This window comes from Hyperoodon ampullatus, assembly GCF_949752795.1.
Source record: "Hyperoodon ampullatus genome assembly, chromosome: 7".
In the NCBI taxonomy this organism is placed as follows: domain Eukaryota; kingdom Metazoa; phylum Chordata; class Mammalia; order Artiodactyla; family Ziphiidae; genus Hyperoodon; species Hyperoodon ampullatus.
This window is the reverse complement of record NC_136920.1, coordinates 19,600,178-19,623,899: the sequence shown is the minus strand read 5'-3', so window position 1 is coordinate 19,623,899 and position 23,722 is coordinate 19,600,178. Positions and strand designations below refer to the sequence as shown.

Genomic DNA, 23,722 nt, shown 5'->3' with positions numbered 1-23,722 from the left:
CAAAAACATCAGATTACACTTTCTTCTCAAGGACACATGGAACATTCTCCAGGATAGATCACATCTTCAGGCACAAATCAAGCCTCAGTAAATTTAACAAAATTGAAATCATATCAAGCATCTTTTCTGACCACAACGCTATGAGATTACAGGGAAATGAATTACATGGAAAAAAACGTAAAAAACACAAAACACATGGAGGCTAAACAATACGTTACTTAATAACCAAGAGATCACGGCACAAATCAAAGAGGAAATCAAAAAATACCTAGAGACAAATGACAGTGAAAACACGATGATCCAAAACCTAGGGGATGCACCAAAAGCAATTCTAAGAGGGAAGTTTATAGCTACACAAGCCTACCTCAAGAAACAAAAATCTCAAGTAAACAATCTAACCTTATGCCTAAAGGAACTAGAGAGAGAGGAACAAACAAAACCCAAAGTTAGCAGAAGGAAAGAAATCATATAGATCAAAGCAGAAATAAATGAAATAGAAACAAAACAATAGCAAAGATCAATAAAACTAAAAGCTGGTTCTTTGAGAAGATAAACAAAATTGATAAGCCATTAGCCAGACTCATCAAGAAAAAGAGGGAGAGGACTCAAATCAATAAAATTAGCAATGAAAAAGGAGAAGTTACAACAGACACCACAGAAATACAAACCATCCTAAGAGACTACTAAAGCAACTCTATGCCAATAAAATGGACAACCTGGAAGAAATGGACAAATTCTTAGAAAGGTATAGCCTTCCAAGACTGAACCAGGAAGAAAGAGAAAATAATCACAAGTAATGATATTGAAATCACAAGTAATGAAATTGGAACTGTGATTACAAATCTTCCAACAAACAAAAATCCAGGACCAAATGGCTTCACAGGTGAATTCTGTCAAACATTTAGAGAAGACCTAACACCCATCCTTCTCAAACTCTTCCAAAAAATTGCAGAGGAAGGAACACTCCCAAACTCATTCTCTGAGGCCACCATCACCCTGATACCAAAACCAGACAGAGATACTACAAAAAAAGAAAATTAAAGACCAGTATCACTGATGAATATAGATGCAGAAGTCCTCAACAAAATACTAGCAAACAGAATCCAACAACACATTAAAAGGATCATACACCATGATCAAGTGGGATTTATTCCAGGGATGCAAGGATTCTTCAATATGTGGAAATCAATCAATGTGATACACCATATTAACAAATAGAAGAATAAAAACTATGTGATTGTCTGAATAGATGCAGAAAAAGCTTTGGACAAAATTGAACACCGATTATGATAAAAACGCTCCAGAAAGTGGGCATAGAGGGAACCTACCTCAACATAATAAAGGCCATATACGACAGACCCACAGCAAACATCATTCTCAATGGTGAAAAACTGAAAGCATTTCCTCTAAGATCAGGAACAAGACAAGGATGTCCATTCTCACCGCAATTATTCAACATAGTCTTGGAAGTCCTAGCCACGGCAATCAGACAAGAAAAAGAAATAAAAGGAATACAAATTGGAAAAGAAGAAGTAAAAGTGTCACTCTTTGCAGATGACATGATACTATACATAGGGAATCCTAAAGATGCCACCAGAAAACTACTAGAGCTCATCAGTGAATTTGGTAAAGTTGCAGGATTCAAAGTTAATGCACAGAAATCTCTTGCTTTCCTGTACACTAATGATGAAAAATCTGAAAGAGAAATTAAGGAAACACTCCCATTTACCATTGCAAGAAAGAGGTTAAAATAGTGAGGAATAAACCTACCTAGGGAGACAAGAGACCTCTATGCAGAAAACTATAAGACACTGATGAAAGAAATTAGGATGATACCAACAGATGGAGAGATATACCATGTTCTTGGATTGGAAGAATCAATATTGTGAAGATGACTATACTACCCAAAGCAATCTACAAATTCAATGCAATCCCCATCAAACTACCAGTGGCATTTTTTACAGAACTAGAACAAATCATCTTAAAATTTGTATGGAGACACGAAAGACCCCGAATAGCCAAAGCAGTCTTGAGGGAAAAAAACGGAGCTGGAGGAATCAGACTTCCTGACTTCAGACTATACAACAAAGCTACAGTAATCAAGACAATATGGTATTGGCACAAAAACAGAAACATAGATCAATGGAACAAGATAGAAAGCACAGAGATAAACCCACGCACCTATGGTCAACTAATCTATGACAAAGGAGGCGAAGGCATACAGTGTAGAAAAGACAGTCTCTTCAGTAAGTGGTTTTGGGAAAACTGGACAGCTACAAGTAAAAGAATGAAATTAGAACACTCCCTAACACCATACAAAAAAATAAACTCAAAATGGATTCAAGACCTAAGTGTAAGACCAGACACTATAAACCTCTTAGAGGAAAACATAGGAAGAACACTCTTTGACATAAATCACAGCAAGATCTTTCTTGATCCACCTCCTAGAGTAATGGCAATAAAAACAAAAATAAACAATTGGGACCTAATGAAACTTCAAAGTCTTTGCACAGGAAAGGAAACCATAAACAAGACCAAAAGAGAACCCTCAGAATGGGAGAAAATATTTGCAAATGAATCAGTGGACAAAGGATTAATCTCCAAAATAGATAAACAGCTCATTCAGCTCAATATTAAAAAAACAAACAACCCAATCAAAAAATGCACAGAAGACCTAAATAGAGATTTCTTCAAAGAAGACATACAGATGGCCAAGAAGCACATGAAAAGCTGCTCAACATCACTAATAATTAGAGAAATGCAAATCAAAACTAAAGGAGGTATCACCTCACACCAGTTAGAATGGGCATCATCAGAAAATCTACAAAGAGAAATGCTGGAGGGGATGTGGAGAAAAGGGAACCCTCTTGCACTGTTGGTGGGAATGTAAATTGATACAGCCACTATGGAGAACAATATGGAGGTTCTTTAAAAAACTAAAAATAGAATTACCATATGATCCAGCCATCCCACTACTGGGCATATACCCAGAGAAAACCAGAAATCAGAAAGACACATGCACTCCAGTGTTCCTTGCAGCACTATTTACAATAGACAGGTCATGAAAGCAACCTAAATGCCCATCGACAGATGAATGGATAAAGAAGATGTGGTACATATATACAGTGGAATATTACTCAGTTGTAAAAAGAAACGAAATTGAGTCATTTGTTGAGACGTGGATGGATCTAGAGACTATCATACAGAGTGAAGTAAGTCAGAAAGAGAAAAACAAATATCGTATATTAACGCATATATGTGGAACCTAGAAAAATGGTACAGATGAACCAGTTTGCAGGGCAGTTGAGACACAGATGTAGAGAACAAACGTATGGACACCAAGGGGTGAAAACCGTGGGTGGGTGATGTTGGTGGTGTGCTGAATTGGGTGTTTGGGATTGACATGTATATACTGATGTGTATAAAATTGATGACTAATAAGGACCTGCTGTATAAAAAAATTAAAAATATTTTTTAAAAAAGTAGGACAGAACCAAATGTTGGTAAGTTTATGAGGAGATGGATATTATCCTAATCTGTTGGTAGAATTCCAGTTTTTATAACCACTTTGAAGAGCAGATTGACAGTGACTAAGTAAACTGAAAATGTATCCCATACAGCCCCATATTTTTCTCCTACTGGAACTCTTACACAATGACAGTTTTATAAGAATACTATAGCACATTTAAAAGCAAAAAATATTTTAAAACAAGCAACCTAACGGTTTACAGGAAAATAAATACTTTTCTTTTTTTTTTTTTTTTTTTTTGAGGTACGTGGGCCTCTCACTGTTGTGGCCTCTCCTGTTGTGGAGCACAGGCTCCGGACACACAGGCTCAGGGGCTATGGCTCACGAGCCGCTCCACGGCATGTGGGATCCTCCCGGACTGGGGCACGAACCCGTGTTCCCTGCATCGGCAGGTGGACTCTCAACCACTGCGCCGCCAAGGAAGCCCCAAATAAATACATTTTTATAAATCCGTTAGAATGAAAAATTTAGAGCTATACCGGCCAATGTAGATAAATGTCAAAAACATAATAATAAGTTAAAAAAAAAGAAAGTTGTAGAATAATACATACAGTATGATAGTATTTATATAAAATTTCCAAATTTGCAAAGCAATTCTATATGTTGATTTTGGAGATATAGCTGTAGATATATATATAAAGTAATATTTTAAGAAAAGTAGGGCAGTATAGTAATATTTTATAAAATTTACATGAAAATGATGCATAAAACATTCAGGATAGTGGTAAGTTTTGTTCTTTTATTTATTTATTTATTTATTTATTCTCTTGGCTGCACCGCAGTTTGTGGGATCTTAGTTCCCCAACCAGGGATTGAACCCAGGCCTTGGAAGTGAAAGTGCCGAGTCCTAACCACTGGACCACGAGGGCATTCCCAGGATAGTGGTAACTTTTGGAAGTGAGAGAGGGATCTCAAAGGCAGTTAAGAGGGGCTTCAAGTATTTTTTTTCTTTTAGAAAAATCTGGAGTATGGCCAAATGTTAAGATAGATAGGGTGGTGGAAACATGGCTGTTAACGTAATTCCTCTGTATGTTTGGAAAAAAAATGTCAGTGGCAGGAATTCCCCTGGAACACTAGTTACTTCAGGTAGCACTATCAGTGTGCTAGATGTCTTCAAGGACTGAAATATGACGCATTTGGACAATTCAAGGTACTTCTAATTGCTGAGCTATTCTGTGCCAGTTAAGTTGATAGATGTAGCTTTATAGATAGTCAGAGATCATACCATAAGGCACTCATGTGCCAGTATTTTAAATGTCATGTTCTGTTACTTTCTGTATATGGACACCTGTTTCGAGAAGCTTATTTATGTCAACTAACCCAGGGCATATTTTGATTTCTCTGACTTGTTCAACACATTAAATTCTCCTTTCTCTTACATTGTATCTAGGTTGAAATATTAGAAAAATCCATTTGTGTTCTTATTTTCTTCTCAACAGAAGCAATTAGTTGCTCAAAAAATTCATATAGAAGAGAATGAGGACAGAGATACAGGACTGGAACAGAGACATAATAAAGAGGATCCAGACTGCATCAAAGCCAAGGTACCTTTAGGGGACCTAGATCTGTATGATGGCACATACATAACTTTGGAGAGCAAAGATATCAGGTAAAGAAATTCTCTTTCCAAAAATAAAGTACGTCTTCCTGAACAGATCTTTCTCGACTCAACTAGAAATTATTTCTCTAATGAGAAAAAGCTTCAGTCACTGATGACTTTATTGAAATTTCAAAGTTCAAAATGTATACTATGTATAGAATTCTTACAAATCAATTAAAAATATTTAAAAGCACAGTAGAAAATTGAACAATTTATGGTTAAAAAAATGCAAATGGCCAATAAACATGTGGAAAAAATATTTCTCAGTAATGATCAGATAAGTGCATACTAAGACATATTTTTCATCTCTCAAATTGAAAAAATTGTTTAAAAATCAATAACTGGTAAAAATGTAGAAAGACTATATAGAAGTGTAAACTGGTTTAACATTTCTAGAAAGAGTTGAGCAGTGTTATATTAGCTTTTGAAAAGCGCAGTCTGTTTTGAAATTAATTAATTAATTGTTTTTGGCTGCGTTGGGTCTTCATTGCTGCGCGTGGGCTTTCTCTAGTTGCGGCAAGCAGGGGCTACTCTTCATTGCGGTGCGTGGGCTTCTTGTTGCAGAGCACAGGCTCCAGGCATGCGGGCTTCAGTACTTGTGGCTCACAAGCTCTAGAGCACAGGCTCAGTAGTTGTGGCGCACAGGCTTAGTTGCTCCGCGGCATGTGGGATCTTCCCGGTCCAGGGCTCGAACCCATGTCCCCTGCACTGGCAGGCAGATTCTTAACCACTGCACCACCGGGGAAGTCCAGAGTCCACAGTCTTAACGGTTTGTGACTCTAACCATTTTTTTTTTTTAATTTATTTGGCTGCTTTGGGTCTTAGTTGTGGCATGCGGGATCTTTGTTGCAGCGTGCAGGATCTTTTAGTTGCGGCATGCATATGGGATCTTGTTCCCTGACCAGGGATCGAACCGTGGGCCCTCCCTAACTCTTGATATATCTCCTTTTAGGAGATATAAGTTGAACTCGCAAAAAATTTTGCTCTAACAACAGCTCTATGAAAAAAGTATGCATGTTGACTAATATTGGTTGTAAAGTGAGATGCTTTGAGAATATGATTTAATTAGGGAAAAATTGGACATATCTTCACTTTTCATTCATTCATTACTTCTTGCCTCTTGATATTTTAGCCCTGAAGATTATATAGACACAGAATCTCCTGTCCCTCCAGACCCTGATCAGCCTGATTGTACTAAAATTCTAGAACTTCCGTATAGTATACATGCTTTTCAGCACTTGCGAGTAAGTAGAGAAATTTGGGGTGGGTTGTTTGTTTTCATTTTTTTCTTTAATCTCTTGCTTATACATACTCTTTTTCTTTCTTCTCTCCTTCCAAACAGCTTTATAATGTAACAAACATCTCCTATTTCTTAAAATTCCTTCAAATTAAATGCCATAAGATACCAAATTACTTGTGATTTCTAATGTCTTATAATCTCCTTTTTCTGTTTTTTTCTATTTTTTCTTCTCTTCAGGGTGTACAAGAGAGAGTTAATCTTTCTGCACCTCTACTACCTAAAGAAGATCCAATCTTCACATATCTATCTAAACGGTTAGGAAGGAGTATAGATGACATAGGTCACCTCATTCATGAAGGCCTACAGAAGGTAAGTCGTAAATGACTTAAAGAGCCCAGAGGCCTTGTGTGAACAGAAGATATTTTTCTCTCAGAAAATATCTACCTAGCTTGTTTTTGTCTAGAGAGTGATTTTAAATCATGATTACAGTAATATAAACTGTATAGTTCAAAGTTAGAGAGAAGCATTGATAATCCAGTCCCCTTTACCAGGACAAGATGCTGAAAAGTTTTATTTAAACTAATTCACGAAAAAACAAATTATAAACTAATATAAGCAACGGGGCTTATAAGCTAGATTATATATTTTGAGTGTGAAAGAACATTAACATTAGTGTCTTTGATATATGTCTACACACAGGAAATACATAGATTATCACTGTTTTCTGAACAGGTGAATCACCACTAACAATAAAATCTTCATGTAATTTTAAGGGAACATCTACTTTAAAATAATGAAATGGGGAATTATGTAACAAGACCCAAGAATTTAAAGGTATCATTCAGGATAACATGTGGGAATTTAGAAAATAGTTTTTGCTCTTCTCTGTGCCTAAGGAGATTTGTAAAATGCAGGCTAGTTTCTAAGCACTATTATAGTGCTACTAAGTAAAATGTGTAATTGTAACATTTATATACGGTTTACCCAAATATATTATATATTTATATGTTTATTCAAATGCATTATATATTATAGGATTATTTTTGTAGCTAAGTTACCTTCTTCATATTGTTTTTCTGAAGGTAATGTAAAATACTGCATCCCCAGAATTGATAAGTAATAAGGAAAAACTGGCCTGGGATTTAAGATATCGTTCAGAGAATTGTTAGTTGAAAGTAGATCATCGTGGTAAATGCTCTATAGAAAATTAAAATAGAGGGTAATTGGGTGGCTTCTTTAGGTTGAGCAGTTGGGGTTATCCTCTCTGGAAAGATGAAATTTAAGCTGATACTTGAATGACAAGAAGGAACCAAAAGTCAAAGATCAAGGAAGAACTTTCTAGGCTGAAGAATGAGCAAAGGCCCTGAAGCCTTAATGAGCTTGGTAGTATATTGGTTAGCTCAGGCTGCCGTCACAAAATACCACAGACTGTGTGGCTTAAACAGCAGAAACCTATTTCTCACAGTCTGGAGGCTGGAAAGTCCAAGATCATGTTGCTGGCTGATTCAGTTCCTGTTGAGGACTCTCTTTCTGGCCTGTAGATGACCACCTTCTGGCTGTGTCCTCACATGGCTTCTTCTCAGTGTGTACATGGGGAGGGAGGGAGGGAGAGAGAGAGAGATAAATCTTCCTCTTATAAGGGGACTGGCCCTATTGGATTTTTTTTTTTCCTATTGGATTTTTAACCTTTATCACCTCTTCAGAGGCCCTATCTTCACATATAGTCACATTGAGGGTTAGGGCGTCCATATATGAATGATTAGAGACACATTCAGTATGTAACAAGTGTTATGTAATTAAATTCAGGTCAGTATGGCTGGAGCTTGGTGAGCAAAGGGGAGGATGATAGAGAATGAAGCCAAAGTAGTAGGCCAGGGCCAGACTATGTGGAGCTCTGAAAGCCAAAGTTAGGACTTTGAATTTTATTACAAGTGTGCTGAGAAGCTGGAGCAGAGGAGTACCATAATTTAATGAGTACTTTTTAAAGTACACTGTCAGACTTATATGGAGAAGGGACTAAAGGAGGCCAAACTTGGAAATAGACCATTAGAAGGCTAGTGCAGTAATTCAAGAGAGAGATGAAGACGGTTTGGGCTAGAAGGGTTAGCAGTGGAAATGAAGGAACTTAAACTATTTCAGGAAATGTTTAGAAGTTTAGAAGCTGATTAATTAGATATGGGGAATGAGAGAAAAAGAGGAATCAAAGGTAATTCCTTAATTTTGGGCTTGAGCAACTTGGAGGAGCAGTGTTGGGGTGAGAGAAGATGAGATAGAGTTCTATTTTGGTCAAGTTAAATCTGAAATACCTATGTGAGTCTGGAATTCCAGTAGACGTCAGAGCTGGGTATATAGGTAGAGAATAATTGTTAAGTAGGGAGTATTTGTAGCTGTGGGATTACATACAGTCATCTGGAGAAGAGTGAAGTTTGAGAAGAAGTCCTGGGTCCTCCTACATTATCTATCAAGCAGAGGGTGAAGGGCCAGCAGAAAAGATCCAAAGGATGTCCAGAAGGATGTGATATCCTAATAGCCAAGGGAAAAAAATGTGTTCAAAAGAGAGAGAATAATTAACAGTGACATTTGAACATTTATAGATTAGAGCGGAGATTTTATGAGAAATCGTTTTTTTATTTTGAATTTTATTTTATTTATCTTTTATACAGCAGGTTCTTATTAGTTATCTATTTTATACATATTAGTGTATACATGTCAATCCGAATCTCCCAATTCATCACACCACCACCCCCACTGCCACTTTCCCCCCTTGGTGTACATATGTTTGTTCTCTACGTCTGTGTCTCTATTTCTGCCCTGCAAACCGGTTCATCTGTACCATTTTTCTAGGTGCCACGTATATGTGTTAATATACGATATTTGTTTTTCTCTTTCTGACTTACGTCACTCTATATGACAGTCTCTAGATCCGTCCACGTCTCTACAAATGACCCAATTTCATTCATTTTATGGCTGAGTAATACTCCATTGTATATATGTACCACATCTTCTTTATCCATTCGTCTGCTGATGGGCATTTAGGTTGCTTCTGTGACCTGGCTACTGTAAATAGTGCTGCAGTGAACATTGGGGTGCATGTATCTTTTTGTTTTTTGTCCGTAAAATATATTAAAACTTTGCTGATGACAGTTGGAAATCAAAACATTAAAACTTTTAACATAATAAAATGGCTGTGTTTGTGAAGATTTTTTAAAAGTTTCCTAAACCAATAAGAGAGAAAAATTGAAAAGTAGTGAATATAATACAAATTAAACATCAATTGAAAATAGGAGTCAGTGTGTTAAAAAAAAATTAACAGATTGGTCAGGTATAAAGGCGGTCATCTTAAATTTTCTAATACTGTTACAGTATGTACAGCACAGCTGAGTTAGGGTGATGGACAATATGACCTCTTGAAGCCCTTTACAATCTTTCTTTTTTTTTAATTTTATTTATTTTTTTTGAACAGCAGGTCCTTATTAGTCATCAATTTTATACACATCAGTGTATACATGTCAATCCCAATGGCCCAGTTCATCACACCCCCACCCCCACCCCCCTGCCGCTTTCCCCCCTGGGTGTCCATACGTTTGTTCTCCACATCTGTGTTTCAGTTTCTGCCCTGCAAACCAGTTCATCTGTACCATTTTTCTAGGTTCCACATATATGCGTTAATATATATTTGTTTTTCTGTTTCTGACTTACTTCACTCTGTATGACAGTCTCTAGATCCATCCACGTCTCTATGAATAACCCAATTACGTTCCTTTTATGGCTGAGTAATATTCCATTGTATATATGTACCACATCTTCTTTATCCATTCGTCTGTCGATGGGCATTTAGGTTGCTTCCATGACCTCGCTATTGTAAATAGTGCTGCAAGGAACATTGGGGTGCATGTGTCTTTTTGAATTCTGGTTTTCTCTGGGTATATGCCCAGTAGTGGGATTGCTGGATCATATGGTAATTCTATTTTTAGTTTTTTAAGGAACCTCCATACTGTTCTCCATAGTGGCTGTATCAATTTACATTCCCACCAACAGTGCAAGAGAGTTCCCTTTTCTCCACACCCCCTCCAGCATTTGTTCTTTGTAGATTTTTTTGATGATGGCCATTCTGACAGGTGTGAGGTGATACCTCATTGTGGTTTTGATTTGCATTTCTCTAATGATTAGTGATGTTGAGCAGCTTTTCATGTGCTTCTTGGCCATCTGTATGTCTTCTTTGGAGAAATGTCTATTTAGGTCTTCTGCCCATTTTTGGATTGGGTTGTTTGTTTCTTTAATATTGAGCTGCATGAGCTGTTTATATATTTTGGAGATGAATCCTTTGTCCGTTGATTCGTTTGCAAATATTTTCTCCCATTCTGAGGGTTGTCTTTTCGTCTTGTTTGTAGTTTCCTTTGCTTTGCAAAAGCTTTGAAGTTTCATTAGGTCCCATTTGTTTATTTTTGTTTTTATTTCCATTACTCTAGGTGGTGGATCAAAAAAGATCTTGCTGTGATTTATGTCAATGAGTGTTTTTCCTATGTTTTGCTCTAAGAGTTTTATAGTGTCCGGTCTTACATTTAGGTCTCTAATACATTTTGAGTTTATTTTTGTGTATGGTGATAGGGAGTGTTCTAATTTCATTCTTTTACATGTAGCTGTCCAGTTTTCCCAGCACCACTTATCGAAGAGACTGTCTTTTCTCCATTGTATATCCTTGCCTCCTTTGTCATAGACTAGTTGACCATAGGTGTGTGGGTTTATCTCTGGGCTTTCTATTCTGTTCCATTGATGTGTATTTGTACCAGTACCATATTATCTTGATTACTGTAGCCTTGTAGTATTGTCTGTAGTCAGGAAGTCTGACTCCTCCAGCTCTGTTTTTTTTTCCCTCAAGACTGCTTTGGCTATTCAGGGTCTTTTGTGCCTCCATACAAATTTCAAGGGTTTTTTTTTTTCTAGTTCTGTAAAAAATACCAGTGGTAATTTGATAGGGATTGCATTGAATCTGTAGGTTGCTTTGGGTAGTATAGTCATCTTCACAATATTGAGTCTTCTAATTCAAGAACATGGTATATTTCTCCATCTGTTTGTGTCATCATTGATATCTTTCATCACTGTCTTATAGTTTTCTGAGTACAGGACTTTTACCTCCTTAGGTAGGTTTATTCCTGGGTATTTTATTCTTTTTCTTGCAGTGGTGATTAGAATTGTTTCCTTAATTCCTCTTTCTGATCTTTACGTTGTTAGTGTATAGGAATGCAAGAGATTTCTGTGCATTAATTATGTATCCTGCAACTTTACCAGGTTCATTGATTAGCTCTAGTAGTTTTCTGGTGACATCTTTAGGATTCTCTACGTATAGTATCATGTCATCTGCAAACAGTGACAGTTTTACTTCTTCTTTCCCAATTTGTATTCCTTTTATTTCTTTTTCTTCTCTGATTACCATGGCTAGGACTTCCAAAACTATGTTGAACAGTAGTGGCAAGAGTGGACATCTGTGTCTTGTTCCTGATCTTAGAAGAAATGCTTTCAGTTTTTCACCATTGAGAATGATGTTTGCTGTGGGTTTGTCATATATGGCCTTTATTATGTTGAGGTAGGTTCCCTGTATGCCCACTTTCTGGAGAGTTTTTATCATAAATGGGTGTTGAATTTTGTCAAAAGCTTTTTCTGCATCTGTTGAGATGATCATATGGTTTTTATTCTTCAATTTGTTAATATGGTGTATCACATTGATTTGCGTATATTGAAGAATCCTTGCATCCCTGGAATAAATCCCACTTGATCATGGTGTATGATCCTTTTAATGTGTTGTTGGATTCTCTTTGCTAGTATTTTGTTGAGGAGTTTTGCATCTATATTCATCAGTGATATTGGTCTGTAATTTTCTTTTTTTGTAGTATTTTTGTCTGGTTTTGGTATCAGGGTGATGGTGGACTCATAGAATGAGTTGGGAGTGTTCCTTCTTCTGCAATTTTTTGGAAGAGCTTGAGAAGGATGGGTGTTAGCTCTTCTCTAAATGTTTTGTAGAATTCACCTGTGAAGCCATCTGGTTCTGGACTTCTGTTTGTTGGAAGATTTGTAATCACAGTTTCAATTTCATTACTTGTGACTGGTCTCTTCATATTTTCTATTTCTTCCTGGTTCAGTCTTGGAAGGTTATATCATTCTACAAATTTTTCCATTTCTTCCAGGTTGTCCATTTTATTGGCATAGAGTTGCTTGTAGTAGTAGTGTCTTAGGATGGTTTGTATTTCTCTGGTGTCTGTTGTAACTTCTCCCTTTTCTTTTCTAATTTTATTGATTTGAGTCCTCTCCCTCTTGATGAGTCTGGCTAATGGTTTATCAATTTTGTTTATCTTCTCAAGGAACCAGCTTTTAGTTTTATTGATCTTTGCTATTGTTTTCTTTGTATCTATTTCATTTATTTCTGCTCTGATCTTTATGATTTCTTTCCTTCTACTAGCTCTTGGTTTTGTTTGTTCTTCTTTCTCTAGTTCCTTTAGGTGTAAGGTTAGATTGTTTGAGATTTTTCTTGTTTCTTGAGGTAGGCTTGTATTGCTATAAACTTCCCTCTTAGAACTGCTTTTGCTGCATCCCATAGATTTTGGATCATCATGTTGTCATTGTCATTTGTCTTTAGGTATTTTTTGATTTCCTCTTTGATTCTTCAGTGATGTCTTGGCTATTTAGTAATGTATTGTTTAGCCTCCATGTGTTTGTGTTTTTTACGTTTTTTTTCCCTGTAACTGATTTCTGATTTCCTAGCGTTGTGGTCAGAAAAGATGCTTGATATGATTTCAATTTTCTTAAATTTACTGAGGCTTGATTTGTTACCCAAGATGTGAGCTATCCTGGAGAATGTTCCATGTACACTTGAGAAGAAAGTGTGATCCGCTGTTTTTGGATGGAATGTCCTATAAATATCAATTAATTCCATCTGTTCTGTTGTGTCATTTAAATCTTGTGTTTCCTTTTTAATTTTTTGTCTGGATGATCTGTCCATTGGTGTAAGTGAGGTGTTAAAAGTCCCCCACTATTATTGTGTTACTGTCGATTTCCTCTTTTATAGCTGTTAGCAGTTGCCTTATGTATTGAGGTGCTACCATGTTGGGTGCATATATATTTATAATTGTTATATCTTCTTCTTGGATTGATCCGTTGATCATTATGTAGTATCCTTCGTTGTCTCTTGTGACATTCTTTTTTTTAAAGTCTATTTCACCTGAAAGGAGTATTGCTACTCCAGCTTTCTTTTGATTTCCATTTGCATGGAATATCTTTTTCCATCTCCTCACTTTCAGTCTGTATGTGTCCCTAAGTCTGACATGGGTATCTTGTAGACAGTATATATATGGGTCTTGTTTTTGTATCCGTTCAGCGAGCCTGTGTCTTTTGATTGCAGCATTTAATCCATTCATGTTTAAGGTAATTATTAATATGTTTGTTCCTATTACCATTTTCTTAATTGTTTCAGGTTTGTTTTTGTAGGTCCTTTTCTTCTCTTGTGTTTCCCACTTAGAGAAGTTCCTTTAGCGTTTGTTGTAGAGCTGGTTTGGTGGTGCTGAATTCTCATAGCTTCTACTTGTCTGTAGATCTTTTGATTTCTCCGTCGAATCTGAATGAGATCCTTGCTGGGTAGAGTAATCTTGGTTGTAGGTTCTTCCCTTTCATCACTTTAAATAAGTCATACCACTCCCTTCTGGCTTGTAGAGTTTCTTCTGAGAAATCAGCTGTTAACCTTACGGGAGTTCCTTTGTATGTTATTTGTCATTTTTCCCTCGTGGCTTTCAATAATTTTTCTTTGTCTTTAAATTTTGTCAGTTTGATTACTGTGTGTCCCAGTATGTTTCTCCTTGGGTTTATCCTGTCTTGGCTTTCTGTGCTTCCTGGACCTGGGTGTCTATTTTCTTTCCCATGTTAGGGAAGTTTTCAACTATAATCTCTTCAGATATTTTCTCGGTCCTTTCTCTCTTCTCCTTCTGAGACCCCTATAATGCGAATGTTGTTGCATTTAATGTTGTCCCCACGATCTCTTAGGCTGTCTTCATTTCTTTTCATTCTGTTTTCTTTATTCTGTTCTGCAGCAGTGAATTCCACCATTCTGTCTTCCAGGTCACTTATCCATTCTTCTGCCTCAGTTATTTTGCTATTGATTCCTTCTAGTGTATTTTTCATTTCAGTTATTGTATTGTTCATTTCTGTTTGTTTGTTCTTTAATTCTTCTAGGTGTTTCTCTTTTTTTTTTTTTTTTTTTGCGGTACGCGTGCCTCTCCCTGTTGTGGCCTCTCCCATTGCGGAGCACAGGCTCCGGACGTGCAGGCCCAGCCACCATGGCTCACGGGCGTAGCCGCTCCACAGCATGTGGGGGTCTTCCTGGACCAGGACACAAACCCGTGTCCCCTGCATCGGCAGGCGGACTCTGAACCACTGCGCCACCAGGGAAGCCCTAGGTGTTTCTTCTTTAATTCTTCTAGTCTTCGTTAAACATTTCTCGCATCTTCTAGATCTTTGCCTCCATTCTTTTTTGAGGTCCTGGATCATCTTCACTATCATTATTCTGAATTCTTTTTCTGGATAGTTGCCTATCTCCACTTCATTTAGTTGTTTTTCTATGGTTTTATCTTGTTCCTTCATCTGGTACAAAGTCCTCTGTCTTTTCATTCTGTCTATCCTTCTGTGAATGTGGTTTTCCTTCCACAGGCTGCAGAATTGTAGTTCTTCTTGCTTCTGCTGTTTGCCCTGTCTTTAAATTAATCTGGGGACTTCCCTGGTGGTGCAGTGCTTACGAATCCACCTGCCGGGCTTCCCTGGTGATGCAGTGGTTGAGAGTCCGCCTGCCGATGCAGGGGATGCGGGTTCGTGCCCCGGTCCGGGAGGATCCCACATGCCGTGGAGCGGCTGGGCCCGTGAGCCATGGCCGCTGAGCCTGTGTGTCCAGAGCCTGTGCTCCGCAACGGGAGAGGCCACAACAGTGAGAGGCCCGCATACCGCAAAAAAAAAAAAAAAAAAAAATCCACCTGCCAAGGCAGGGGACACAGGTTTTATTCCTGGTCTGGGGGTAAGAAATCTTATAGATTTTTATTTAAACATTTATTTTTCTTTGAATATACTATGATGAGTAGAGTATTCTCCTTATCATGATGCTTTTAGTAGTTCATGTAGAATTTTTATTTTTTATTTATGTATTTTTAGAAATAAATTTATTTATTTATTTATATTTGGGTGCGTTGGGTCTTCGTTGCTGCACGTGGGCCTTCTCTGGTTGGGGTGAGTGGGAGCTACTCTTCAATGCAGTGTCTGGTCTTCTTATTGCAGTGGCTTCTCTTTGTTGTGGAACACAGGCTCTAGGCACGCAGGCTTCAGTAGTTGTGGCGCACGGGCTTAGTCGCTCTGCGGCATGTGGGATCTTCCCAGACCACGGGTCGAACCCGTGCCCCCTGCATTGGCACGCGGATCATATAGAATTTTTAATTGATCTTTTTGTCCCAATTCACAATATAAGGTTTAAAAATAAGAGATTAAAAGTCATTTGTTGATTTACAGGAAAACTTTCTCAAAAGGCTACTAAAAAGGAGACTGAAGCCTAAGTCATAAGTGAAGTGTGAAAGAATATAGTATTCCGTAACCAACTACACTTAGTGCTAAAACCTTTCATTGCAACACTCAAGAATCATATTTTTTCCTTGAAGATAGAATACTTAAGGATGATTAATAAAGAATTATACTAGTTTTAATCTTTTTTTCTTAATATTTATTTATTTGGTTGTGCCAGGTCTTAGTTGCAGCAGGTGGGCTCCTTAGTTGCAGCCCCAGGGCTCCTTAGTTGTGGCTCCAGGGCTCCTTAATTGTGGCATACAAAGTCTTAGTTGGGGCATGCATGTGGGATCTAGTTCCCTGACCAGGGATTGAACCCAAGCCCCCTGCATTGGGAACTCTGTGTCTTATCCACTGCACCACCAAGGAAGTCCCATACTAGTTTTAGTCTTAAAGGTAAATTTTTAAAATAAAATAATTGGTCCTTGTAAAAAAAAAAAAAAAGCTATATAAAAATTTAGAAAAAGGGAAATTAAAGATTATAATTCAAAAAGTCAGAGATAATTGCTGTTTTATGATATATTTTTGGAGTTTTATTTTTACATATCTTTATAGTTAAAACTTTATTCTCATAGGATAAATTTTTTAGGGAAATATTGGGATGAAAGGATAATCACATTTTTAAGGGTTTTCAAATACATATTGTCAAATTGTCCCCCAGCGATGCTGTACTAACCTAATATTTCTACACTTAATATCTGAAGTTAGTATACACTGTAGCCAATAGTGAATAGTGGCATTCTTTCTAATCTTTCCCAATTTTTAAAAGGAAAATTTGTACCTCTTTAATTCTTTTGTTGTTGTTGTTAAGTTTTATATCTTTTCACCTGCTAAGTAGTAATTGTTTCATATTTTTGAATTGTCCATGTTTTTGGCCCTTGTTCTTTTGGTTTTTTGTTTCTCTGTTTAGATTTTTTATGAGGTAGCTACACATTAATGATATTAAGTGTTGGCTGTCATTTGTTTTTCCCATTTTATCTTAAACTTTATGACTTTTTTTCCATGCTGAATTTGATACTTCTTTCTTGGGTTTAAACTTACTTACATTGAGTTTTTGACATGATTCAGTTTAGTCTTATGACCTCTATGTGGTTGAAATTTAGTATATGTTAGGCGACAAAAAATCCAAGCCACAAAAGGGGAAAACCTCTCTGAACTTCTGTTTAATTTGACTAAATAATGCACTTATTACTACATACTAAAGACTTACTTTTTAGCAGTGTAAAGGTCTGAATTGGTTTCTGAACACACATGAGGAAATGACAAAAATTTACCTTTCACAAAAGCATAAGCCTTTCATTTGTTTACATACATACCTTCATTCAGATGTTAAATAAATAGGAAACTTTGCAATATGTTAATTTTAGGAATTTCATGTTAGAACAACTAGCATTTCTAAGTAGGTTAGATCCTGACTTCTAAAGTCCTGAAACAGGGCCCAAGTTGTGACCACTTGGTGGGATTTTTCAGCTTTATTTCCCCTTTGGAAGATAGCCTGGGGTTGGACAGTCTCTCTGTTTAGATCACACCTTAATACACCTGATCAACTAATGATCAGAATGCTCTCTTGACAGGGATAGTTTATTTGTACTTTGTCCTCTGCTTTTTCGCTACTGTAATAAGTCTTGATTTTCTTCATCAGTTTCAGACCAGACAGAGTGTAAAGGTGCTCATTTTGAACATTCTGAATTGAAGAAACTATCTTGAGTTATATTTGGTTGTCATTTTATTTGTTTAATTTCTAGAACTCTTCCTCGTGGGTACTATATAACATGGCTTCATTTTACTGGAGAATAAAGAATGAGCCATATCAAGTAGTGGAATGTGCCATGCGAGCACTTCACTTCTCATCCAGGTAGGATTCCTCCCCTCCTGGACCTCCTGATTTTCCATGTAACTCAGGACTGTTAAAATACATAAAAAACAAGAAGAAGAAGCATTGTGTTGTACTTACATTCTCCTCCATCCCTGTTGCAATTAGTCCCATCACAAAAATGTTAGATGTCAAAGAGTTCAAAGTGATAATGGCATAACATGCTTCTGATTTCTGTTAAGGAAAAATATATAATGTAGATGCCCTCTGATTCACTTGAGACTTGAAACTAAGGAAATTGGTTGGAGGAACTATCATAAATTAAATTATTCTCAAAGCAAATATAAGCACTAAATACATTTTAAAAGCATAAAATCTCTGCCAGACCTTATTTTTGTGGCAAAATTTGTAGTTATCAGATTGAGTAAGCACCATCAATTATGTAAAATTAAACATTAGGATTTTCTTAAATTATTTTCCCCATCTGTAAGTAAACTCAAAGTTATTTTCCTAAGCTCAATAACTTTGAATGTAATTTGCCCTTGTCAGGTAGTTATAGGCAATTGTAGCACACATGCTTCTTTCCTGACATCTAATTACATCTTCCCTTCTCTTTTAGGCACAATAAGGACATTGCCCTGGTCAACTTGGCGAATGTTCTGCACAGAGCACACTTCTCTGCTGATGCTGCTGTCGTGGTCCATGCAGCTCTGGATGACAGTGACTTCTTCACTAGCTATTACACTTTAGGAAATATATATGCAGTAAATACAACTTTTTTTTACATGAACCAATCCAGTTGCTGTTTTCTTTCTTTCTTTTTTTCCAATAAAAAATACCCTTTTCCCTTCTTTTGGTCCAAACAAGGGGATAGAAATGAAGAAATTAAGGGAAAAAAACTTCATAGCAATAATGAATCTCAAGTGTTTTAGCCTCTTCACAAAAAAGAAAGTAATTAAATTGATATGAATATTATATTCCTTTAGCGTACTCTTCTTAAAATAGCAGTACTTCCATTTGAACCATCCTATATAGCATTGCTTCATGTTATGGAGATTTGACTACTGAGCGAAATAATATTCACTGTATGAGATGTAGTGTGATCTCATAAATCATAAGGGGATTTGGATGGATACAACCAGGCTAACATGTTTCCCCCCTGTGTTTGTGTATGTGTGTGTGTTTGTTTTTGTCTCTTCAGATGCTTGGGGAGTATAACCACTCAGTGCTCTGTTATGACCATGCTTTACAGGCTAAACCTGGGTTTGAGCAAGCTATAAAGAGGAAGCATGCTGTCCTGTGTCAGCAAAAACTCGAGCAGAAATTGGAAGCTCAACATAGGTAACTAGGAGAAAAAATTACTGAATCACCAACACTGTAGAACTTGTGTAGTTCTTGTTAGACTTGTGTAGGGTGATATCAGTATTAATTTGTTCATTAGAATTAAGAAAAACACCTTTTCACTAATGCTAGTCCTGTCCTTTTTCTCCAATCAGGAGGTTTAACACAAGTCAGTGGTTGTATAAAGGATTCCAGGAACTAGAGAATATTTACAGTAAATGCCTTCATCTAAATCTTAACAATATTGACAATGAATTACTTGTATGAAGTCAGATGGAGGATGGGGTGCTGCCAGATGCTCAGTAATTCTATTGATTACATTTTTATTTCCATAGAATACACTGTCAGTAAAATCACTTGCGATTTCAGCTTTCTCTCCTTTGATTTCTAAGGTTGGGCAATTGTTATGTTGGTTAAGTGATGTTGAGAGAGATTATTTGGCCCACATTTTAATCAAATTTGTGTAAGTTGTACAGTAATGGAATTCTGTTGTACTTGGTCCTTGTAGTATACTTAAAAAATATCCTGTATTTAATTCTATAAATAATAGGGCCAGTAAAGGAACTTGACATAACTCAGAAGTGAATTGTTCATCTCTTATAGAATTAACCTTAATGTTTTGAGTGTACTTTGATTATTATAGAATTAAGTGGAGATTTGGATTTCATTAAACTTTTGCCTATTTTCCAATCTGTTTAAAAGCCTAATGTAGTAAAAAGGAAAGAATGACAGCTTGTTTATGCCTGGCTTTGTTATACCTGATCAGAACTTGCCCTGGCTGAGTTTCTTCCAATATTATGCTCTTATACAATCTGTGCGGCTGTTAAATCTCCATATGTTAACAGTGTAATAGACAATAAGATTTTTGTGACTAAATATAATCAAGCAGCTGATTTATTGATACCAGGTGGTAGGGAATATTCCTTTATAAGCAGTTTCTGTGGTTTTTTCCCCCAAATCTGTAAACCAAGAAGCTAGAGTGCAAGAGCAAGGCATTGTGGCCTCTTCTCTTAACCTTGTCTTTAGGTAGAATCAAAGGAAAAGGTGAAAAGGAAGATTCTAGAAAGGCTTTGAATGTCCATGGAACTGACAGTCTTTGTGGAGGGAAATAGACTTGTTAAATGTATAAAGCTTTATAGTATTATTTATTGCTATGTATCTTTTCTGGCACCTGAAGAGTCTAACACACCATTTAATGTCATTAATTGTGTTTATGGGAAGAATTTCACATCCATCTTTTTTCCCCAAAATTTTAATAAAACAATAGTATTTATTTAGCCCCATTGTTCTTGAACTTGGGATACAATGATTGTATGTTAAAAGTCAAAATCTAACAATTTTTGCTGAGAACCAGAAAATCTATGTATTTAAGTGGGTTTAAAAATCCATAATTTTAAAGCTCTGTAACTTTTTCCTGTTATTAAAAAATGTTAAGATCCCTCCAGCGAACACTGAATGAGTTGAAAGAATATCAAAAGCAACATGACCACTACCTGAGACAGCAGGAGATCCTAGAAAAACATAAGCTGATTCAGGAAGAGCAAATCTTAAGAAATATCATCCATGAGACACAGATGGCAAAAGAGGCACAATTAGGTAAGTACTGATTCCAAGTAATTAAAGACAGGTTAGGAAATTCACTTCTAGTGTGCTTTACTTTCATAACCTTCATGTAGCCATAAAGCAGTATAAAATTGTGCTTATGACTTCTCTCAGTCTTAAAATGAAATCGTTATTATGGGTATACCAGCAGGCCTGAGGAGCTGGTTTGACCCTTCTAACTTTTTTTTAGTAAAAAGTAAAAACCAAATTTTTAAACTAGAAACCAAATTTTAAAGTAAAAACCAAATCTTTTGTATCCTCAGAGTCTTAACAGTTTGTTTGCCCTCTATGGCCTACATTGATGCTTCTCTAACTTTGGTATGCATATCAGTCTCTTGGCGATGTTGTTAAAATGCAGATTCTGATTCAGTAGGTCTGGGTTGGGGCCTGAGATTCTGTTATTCTAACAAGCTCCTATTTGATGCCTGTTGTTGCTAGTCTGAAAACACACTGTAACATGGCCCTACACCAATTTAACGCAAGCTAGACACACCCTAGAATCAAAACATCCACACTTTTCATCCAACAGTGGCAATAAGGCTAAATGTTCTCCTCTTTTTTTTGCCCCATTAAAAACAAATGTTTTATTTTAGAAGTAAGATTTTAGACTAGGCTTTGTCTCAAATAGGAAAGTAATCAGTGGAATACTTTTGAGGGTTCTGAAATCCTCCCCCAAATTATACACATTACTGTGTATATGCACATTTTTTTTTCTGGTAAGACGGTATGTAGCTCTTATTCAATCTTTTACAGTCTGTGACCCCAAAGTAGAACCACTGGTCTAAAGGAACTTGGGTTGACAGGATATCAGTGATTTGACTGTATCCAGAATGTTTCATTTCTGATGAAACCCTGTGGGAGCAGATATGACAACTTGACACCAAAGAATAAATGAATAGAATCCCTTATATTACATCCTTCTCCCTTGATAAATATATTGGTCTGTACAGCCTCTTGATCTTTGACCCTTAGCTGTGAACGTTTACAGTCCATTTCACAATCCACCTGACAAGTTTTCTTTGCTATTTTGAGTATAAAGAGTATGTTCAGTCCTTGGGATTATTTACTGCTCAATCAGTACCGAAATGCAACCAGAGCGCTTATATATATATATATATTTATATATTTGAAAAAGAGTTATGAAGTATATGAAGCAAATTCTCTCCAGAGAGATGGGCAAAGTCTTAAAACAATTTAATCAATAGATTTTACAGTCATAGAATGCAATTGCCAGAAGGAACCTCAGTGATTATTTAGTGGAGCCCATTTGTTTTATAGGTGGAGAAACAGGCTTCTTTAGAATGATTTAATTTAATTAACCATTAATGAAATTTCCCCTGGATAAGTATCCCCTCTGTAAGTACTCTGCCAGGCTCTGAAGAGTACAGGGTTGATACTACATGACTTAGACTAAGAAAATCATGTTGGCATTGCTGATCTTTTTCATCAATTTAAATTTCCTTTCTTATTCCAGGAAATCATCAGATATGCCGTCTGGTCAACCAGCAGCATAGTTTACACTGCCAGTGGGACCAACCTGTGCGCTACCATCGTGGTGATATCTTTGAAAATGTGGACTATGTTCAGGTCTTTTTCTTAGTCTCTCCTAGTTCTTATAAACTTTCACATATCTAAGAGAAATATCACTTTTCCCCCCTTAATTCCTTATATAATTGATCTCTAAAATGTGTGACCATCATTTAAGGTTTTGAGTATCTGTTGTGTTTATGAAGTCAGATTTTACAGAGAGTACTCAGTTACTCCATGAATGACATTTTTGTTTCCCAAAGTACTGGCTGTATTCTCTTTTCATATGTTTTTAGTTCTTTTCTTCTTTACCAAGAGAGCTAGAATTGGTCTGTGACTCGAAGCCTTTACCCCCCCCATTTTAATTTACTTTAGTAAGACCTGTAATTTAAAATTTGGGAAAGAGTAGCCATGCTCTTTCCTGAAGTCATTAGTCCAGTTATGTTGCTTCAACCAAAAACATCATCAAAATGATCATCTACAAAAAACGTTTATTAAGCGGATTGCTGTGTGCATGTTTTTCTTTCTTTCTGTCTCTGTATATGTCCACACAGGTAGATACACATATACAAACAGTCATACACATACATAAAATCCTAGCCTATCTAGTTGGGAAGAAATAATACACAAATATAAGGATACCAGATAGCATGTAACTGATGCTGATATAGACCATAAACACAATCAGAGTCCAACTTTCATCCAAAAGGATACTGGAAATAAAATAACATTTATCCTATCCTATAGAAAACCCATCATGTTCCTTAATCATAGATACAGAAGTTTCTAGCAATAAACAGTTAAAATAAGAGATCAGGACAGCTTCTATAGGAAGACAAACCATGGAAAATTAGAACTCTTTAATTTGGAAGAACCCAGACTACATTGGAAAGAGTAAGAAATAAAAATTAAGAGGCCATTTAGGAGGAGAAGTAGTAATAGAGACCATAAGCTTCCTATGATTTTTGTGAGCCAGCTCCTAGCAATAGCCCATGTTTGGTTTTCAAGAGTAGTAAAGAAAGAACAGACTTACACCCTCTGGGACTCTAGCTCGCTGTCTTAAATCCAAGCATTTTAAGGGGAAAAAGGGAATATTTAGAAATGAAATATACCGAAACCCAGTGTAACTTTTAGATATCATAATGGTCTCAAGACAGACCATTTGGAAGACTGCCATGTGCGAGTGTAGCTTCCAACATTATATATCCATAAACTTCATCACCGCTATATAGTAAAAGAATCTGTTCCTGTTCGTAAAGGCATAGAGCTACAAATTCATCATATTCATTCCTTTTTCTCATCTCTTTCCTACTCCATCCCATCTTAGTCCCATTCTCTTATCTAACAAGGTTTCAGAAATACACAGGAACTATGGTATCTTGTGAGAATATCAAATATTGTTGTACCTTGGTTTGGAGGTAGGCTATACATATATATTTTTTAACATCTTTGTTGGAGTATAATTGCTTTACAATGTTGTGTTAG

General features: G+C 36.5%; 1 protein-coding gene across 1 annotated transcript in view; it reads left to right on the top strand.

The window, feature by feature from the left end:
• TTC17 (tetratricopeptide repeat domain 17) overlaps positions 1–23,722 on the top strand; it is a gene marked incomplete at its 5' end in the record, with an annotated part of 149,947 nt that overhangs the window by 33,097 nt on the left and 93,128 nt on the right. The window contains 8 exon segments of the mRNA XM_079709468.1: positions 4,969–5,138; positions 6,262–6,373; positions 6,607–6,738; positions 17,700–17,809; positions 18,387–18,531; positions 18,969–19,108; positions 20,544–20,704; positions 22,185–22,297. Of these exon segments, the coding sequence (XP_079565594.1) occupies positions 4,969–5,138; positions 6,262–6,373; positions 6,607–6,738; positions 17,700–17,809; positions 18,387–18,531; positions 18,969–19,108; positions 20,544–20,704; positions 22,185–22,297 (1,083 nt within the window).